The sequence below is a fragment of the Orycteropus afer genome, unplaced genomic scaffold (assembly GCF_000298275.1).
Source record: "Orycteropus afer afer isolate SDZICR_OR568_19922 unplaced genomic scaffold, OryAfe1.0 scaffold00021, whole genome shotgun sequence".
Classification (NCBI taxonomy): domain Eukaryota; kingdom Metazoa; phylum Chordata; class Mammalia; order Tubulidentata; family Orycteropodidae; genus Orycteropus; species Orycteropus afer.
Genome location: NW_006921608.1, coordinates 4,423,429 through 4,430,099, shown reverse-complemented (window position 1 = coordinate 4,430,099; position 6,671 = coordinate 4,423,429). Strand labels below are relative to the sequence as shown.

General features: G+C 35.6%; 1 protein-coding gene across 1 annotated transcript in view; it reads right to left on the bottom strand.

Moving 5' to 3' along the window:
* Positions 1-6,671, bottom strand: part of ANGPT1 (angiopoietin 1) — a 381,437-nt gene that overhangs the window by 131,558 nt on the left and 243,208 nt on the right. The window contains exon 3 of the mRNA XM_007934880.2: positions 1,966-2,087. Within this exon, the coding sequence (XP_007933071.1) occupies positions 1,966-2,087 (122 nt within the window). The remainder of the gene's footprint in view (positions 1-1,965; positions 2,088-6,671) is intronic.

Genomic DNA, 6,671 nt, shown 5'->3' with positions numbered 1-6,671 from the left:
CTGTAGGTTCTCTTTTGACTTTTTTGGAGAAGTCTTTGGAAGCACATAAAAATTTAATTTTTAGAAGGTCCCAATCATCTGGTTTCTCTTCTGCTGTTTATGCATTTTGAATTATGCTTGGTAGTCTATTTATGCCATGTATTAGGAATTATGAGTTTTTAAATTTCCTTTTGTTTATCCTTTTTCTATAATAAATGTATGACTCATATAATTATAAAAACAAATAATAAACTAGGAAAATGAGATGAAATTGCCACTGTTTTACTGACTAACAGTTCCTAGAAAAGCTTTTCACAAGAGCATCTTGAAATATGTGACTATGATTAGAGTTCACTTTTGATGACAAAATTAAAGCATGGATAGGAAATCCTAAGTCAAGGGTAGTAGAAGCGAATTACACCTGCTGCATGTCTGCCTGGTTATTGTGAATCTTCAGTTGTATAAATGATGCTTTTCAATAGGATTCTTAATTCCAGAACATTTCATCTTGCAATCAGGTCAGGGTCAAATCCCACTAAGTTTATTTATAGTTACACAGTTTACCCCAAGACATGATACAGAGAAAAATAAGGCCAAAACAGAGAAGATACGCATCATAGAGCATGAGTGACCTTTTCAGACTCTAACCAGTTAGGCTTATCTTCTTTACACAAAAGTTTCATTGTAATTGGTGTCATTAAGGTCTACTTTTAGCATGAAGTTGGGAAATCCTTCTAGGTTGTAGACAGTATTGAGAGACCACAGGTTATTGTGGAAAGAACAGGACTGGGAGCCAAGAACCTGGGTTCCATTCCCTATTCTGCCACTTGCAAGCTGTGTGACCATGAACAGGTAACTTACTTCCACTGAATCTCTGTTCCCTGATCTGTAAACTAAGATTCTGTAGAACCAGCAATCTTTTGAGATGCCTTCCTGATTTGGAATATATGCAAACTCTAGTCCTGTCAGCACAATCCCATCTTTAACTCAATATAATGAAAAAGAACTAAATCTTCAAGTTGTAAAAATAGCCAGATGAAAATGTAGTTAATTTTCAATATAGCAGTCCTACAGAAGTCAGTACTGTGAACATAAATGACTTTGATTGAATGTCCATCATCTATGCTAATAAATTCAAAATAGTAGAGTTGGGTGTTAGTCCAGGTCTCAAGATCTCTAAGTTCACCTGCACTTACCTGAGAGGATTCACAGTTATAAAAAACACAGTGGTGTGATAATATCTACATAGTTAAATAAACAAATTTATTATGTCCAGAGAAAATGAGTTTAAGTGAAAAAAAAAAAAGGAAAAAAAATCTCCTGAGTTGGCTTTATACGTGGGTAAATAATTTTCTTGAAAAAATGTAAATATTGCTTCTCTTAGTGTTAGAATTCTATAATTTTGTAGCTCTTTGCAAGCTCAAGGGTATATAGGATAATTCAAGGCACATAGTTTCCAAGACTCTCTCTATTGCTAAAAATTTTGATTCTGTGAAATTGTCAGTATTTGGGGTCACTGTTTTTAACTATGTTGTTGTTGTTATGTGTCGTCGAGTTGGACCCGACTCATAGCGACACTTTCTTGTGTTTCTGAGGTGGTATCACTATGGAAGTAGATTGCCCAACCTTGCTTCCAAGGAGTGGCTGGTGGGTTTCAACAGCCAGCCTTCTGGTTAGCAGTCAAGTGTCTTAAGCACTACACTACCAGAGCTTTGAGTGGCTATGGTAAAATCTGAAAACTTGATTATTAAGGAAATTAGTGTTAAATACTATTTTTAACAAGCAAGTATTTCAGAATATTAACAGTAGGATATCTTAACATAATTTATTCACTTTCAACCTCTTTTCTTTCTACATTAAAAATTAATTTAGCTAACTATTTTTGTAAACCATTTCAATCCTTTTTTTAAAAATAGATTTCAGAGAGGTAAAGGATATATATAAATAAATATATACCTAATATTTTGGGGATACAATGAGTCTCACCTGTTTTTCTCATGAATTTTTAGGATTTCATTTGTCTGTTGAAGAAGCTGCTTCTCTAGCTTGTAAGTTGATAATGAATTCTCCAGCAGTTGTATTTCAAGTCGAGAAGTTTGATTTAGTACCTTAAGATAAAATATATATATTTCAAACATACATAATCACAAATCAAAGATAGAAAATTATTTTGGGTTTTATATTTAGTTGTGTATGGTTCTTTTCTTTTTAATGGTATTTCTTGCAGGACAATTGATCAAAAGGTGTCCTTTCTATTATATAACACTTTACATGTCTCTCAAACATTATGTTGGTTTGAGATTGAGGCTGAAAGTGAATGAGGAAACTGCATCATTGAATCCAATTATATGACTATATAATTGGATTATATAAGTCACAATGATTTTCATGTCCTGAAACCCTAGGATATCTCGATGTGTTAGATGCTTTGACATATTACCTTCACTACTTACAAGAGTGTAATTATTAGCACAAGATCTTAGATATTTTGTATAATCAAGTATGACTAACAGGAATGTGAAATACACCTGCCTCAATTAATCACTCTACAACAATCAATTAGAAATGTGCAAACAACTCTTCACATAGGTTACACATGTCCCTGATCACATTCTTATTGAGCCTCCATCATGTGAGGCCATGTCAGCCCTTCTGTATGCCATAGCATTTAATGTTTGTTCACAGCCACCTGTGGAGGAGGAATTGTTATCACTTTATACATGGGGATCTCTGAGGTTGAGTGAGAGCCCCAAATGCACAAAGGGACCATGGGAAGAGGTGGGTTTCAAACACAGATACCTTGACACTGAGTTTAACGCCTGACACCAAAAGGGAAAGTTGAACCATTCTGGGTTTTAATCTAAGGAGATGAAGTGACCAGCAGCCGAGATTATGCTTAAAACAGATTATCATTGTCATTTCAACACCACTAAAATGGATCCTAAGAAAGCTGTACATTTTCAACTCACAACCCATCTTGAATCACAAAGATCCATGTTACTAGGTGAGTGCCCTTATAGCATAAGTCTGTGAATGGTGCTGGCAAAACTTTCCATTCTCCAAGCAGAGATCACACACTCCAGTCCTAGCAGGTGCCTTCAGACTGTTTCAGTGTTCTTGTTCCTTTCTCTATCTTGTCCTTTTCTGCCTTAAGGGAGGCAGAGGGACAAGGAAGTAGGTATACTTGGAATAAAAGTCTCCATACATTATGTGAAAACTTTTACAACACAATTGCCACACTAGTTTTTTTTTTAGAAACACTTATTGAAATAGACCTAGAAAACCTTCTATAGAATGAGTTAGTACAAGATTGTATTAGTACAAAGTGTTCTCTTCTAAAAATGCCACAATTAGAGCTTACTCTCTTTTCTGTAGCAGGTGTAAACCTAGGGCTATATCAGATGCACCCAGAAGTCTTTCTAAGATATACTGATATGTCCAAGGCTGGATGTGGGCTCACAGACGTGAGAGAGGGGAAAGTATTTGTAGGGAGGTGAGACCTAGACTAGGCTGAGGCAAGAGAGGTATTCAATTTAGGTGCAAAATTTAAGAGGATGCCCATCAAAGAAACCCTCAGAAAACCAAATAAGTAATATTATAATACAACATTTTAAAAACTAAAATTAATACAAAAATTCCATGATGAACAGAATATCAAAATTAAAAAAAAAAAAAAAAAGACAGGATCTGATACTGCACTTGTACCATTTGGTTCCACACCCACCCACACCCTCACTCTAGTTCCAGCTGTGCAGGAGTGGGGTCAAGCAGTGGCAAGATGGAGATTTCATACTTGAAAGATGTGAAACTGTTACTCATTTGTAGAGTTGGTATAAAAATGGATCTGAAAGCCGTTTAAAGCCCTACAACCTTAGGGAGAGAAGGGAATTACAACAGAGAGACAGCAGGCATAGAGAGCTTGTAGAGAATAGAATCCAGACTCTAATCTCAGACTGCCTGGGTTCAAACGTTAGCTCTACCATTTACTGGTTCTTTGATCTTGAGCAAGTTGTTTCACCTCACTATAGTTTAATTCCCTCATCGTTAAACAGGGGATAATGATAAATATCCACATAGATTTTTATTATTATTAATAATTGATATGTATAAAATTATTTGCAACAGAGTGAGCAACCATTATTAAAGGCAGATATTAACATAGTTTCTTTTTCTGTTAGTTCACACATAATTATTATTGACCTTAGGAGAAAGTCAAAAATAAAATTATATCACAGGAAGGGATGTGAATAATCCCTGAAGCCAACGCTTTCATATTGCACACTTGAAAAGAGGACCATGAAGGAGAAATATGGGAACAAACTGATAACAGAGAAAGACAAACACCACAAGCCCCACTACAGGGGAAGAAAAGAGCATGGTGTTGGCTCCTGATTCTCACCACCATGGCCAACAGGGGTGTACAGATATGCTTACTATCTTTCTCTTTTTGGATCATGAAACATATTGAGGAAAATAGTATTTTAAAATACTGTTGCAGTTCAACTTTGGTTCTACCACCTCTTATTATGTTGCAAGTTTAGGGCAGCAGAGGACTAGAAAGCAGTAACTTATGGAATTACCATGTGAAAGGCAAACCAACAAAGAAAAACCCACTGCCATTGAGTGCATTCCAACTCACAGCGGCCTCCTTTGGGTTTCTGAGGCAGTAAATTTTTACAGAAGTAGATTGCCCAGTCTTCCTTCCACAGAGTAGCTGATAGGTTTGAACTGCCAACCTTCTGCTTAGGCATAAAATGCCTTAAGCACTATGCCAGCAGAGCTCCTTATGAGAAAAGTAGGGCACTAAAATGTACTGCAGGTCATTGACATGATTTCCTGAAATTACTGAGGGCCTGAAATCAATTTTAAGAAAAGCAGCACTTACCCAAATAAACAACAGTAGAGTGAATAGAGAAGCAAAACCACAGCAGCATACCTGAATAGTACAAAGGAACCTGTCGTTATATGGATGCTTACTATAAACATGAGAGAACACTGAGGTTAAGGAGTAATTCAGGATTCATTTTATAAACTTGACCTTGCATCAGGACTTGAGTGCCCTTGAGTGGCTATGTGTAAGCTGAATAGTCCTATTGCAATAGTTCAATCAAGAATCACATGGGCAAACATCCACAAGAGAAACATTTGATCACAGTTGCACATACCATTGACAAAGGGAAGAAATTACAATGAAGATGAAAAGAACACACAGGCTTCAATTCTGAACATAGGACATAGTTGGTCTGAACCACAGTCTACCGTCTCTAATTCTCTCTCATTGGTAGTTCTGGTGGATTTGTGATTTTTGAGATATTTTCCAGGTTTTCATTATCTTAAAATAATTATTGCTGTATTATTTTCTGTAATATTTTCCATAAAGTACACATCTCTATAGCTACAGAAACAGTTGTTATATCCTAAGATCTTCTAAAGCATGCATTTTGACTGCTTGGAGAATAACATGCTAACGATGGGAAATTTTTTTTTCGCATCTTCAATTCCTAGGAGAAAAGAGAATAAATCAATCCATGATAAAGTGTTTGGGAGAATGGAAAAAATAAAGTAAGCCTTGCCATGTATGTCATAAAACTTGTTATGGCAGAATTCCTACAAATTTCATATATGTGACACAGAAGATTGTACTGATTGTGCAAATTATCATCCTCCATTTTGAATATATGAGAAGGTTTTGAAAGAGATGGCAGGTATTCTGTTCTAATCAAAGACAACATACACTCACATTATTTATACCACAAGAAGTCAATTGGCAGCACATCATCAAGCTTGCTTACTGTGATGACAAATGATGAAACAAGGTCTGTGATTTTTAGTTAAAATCCAGAGCTCTCCCCTTCTCATCCCTCATGGTTTCCTGATAATGTTAGGTAAAACATAGTTCTCAAAGTCTATGCAGTTTACTGGTCCAGAGTAATCAATATTTAAGTTCTTAATCACTTAGTTAATTATTACTATGATTAATAATGAGGAATAACAATGGTAAGAAATGAGGAAGACCAGTGTGAGTACTGGATTCTACTCACTAGCTCTATCAGCGGAAATAAAAATTGCTCAGATTCTCTGAGCTTCCATCTACTACAAAGAATTTTAATAAAATTGAATTTTATACATGAACATAGTTGTATAACAAAAAATGTGCCATATCCATTTAAATGATCATTGTTATTTCTCTTCAAATACTGACATATGATCTGCAATGCCAGTAACACAAACACAGTAAAAAAGAAATAAGGTTTTTGCTTACTTTTGAATCATGTATTTAAGCTTTGGTTCTAGAAATCTGGTATATTGATTTCCAAGTTCAAGAATAGTCACTGGAATAACCATTGTCATGCTAAAAGAGGATGAAGAGATCATCTTCTATTCATAAAATTTAGTGCAAAAGAGTATGTGCTCTCGATGATAACTGTGGGTTTGTGACAGTAATGATTAAAGGGAATCCCTAGTTTTTTACAGATTTGTACTTAAATAAGAAAGTCATTGACCGTGGTAGGGAAATATATTTATACATAAATTGCTGTTGAGTGGGCCCTTAACTTGTAGTGACACCATACACAACAGATAAACACAGCCCGGTCATACGCCATGCCTATGAATGGCTGCGGATCAAACCATTGTGATCAACTGGGTTTTCACTGGCACTGGTAGCGTAGTGCCTAAGGCACTTGACTGCT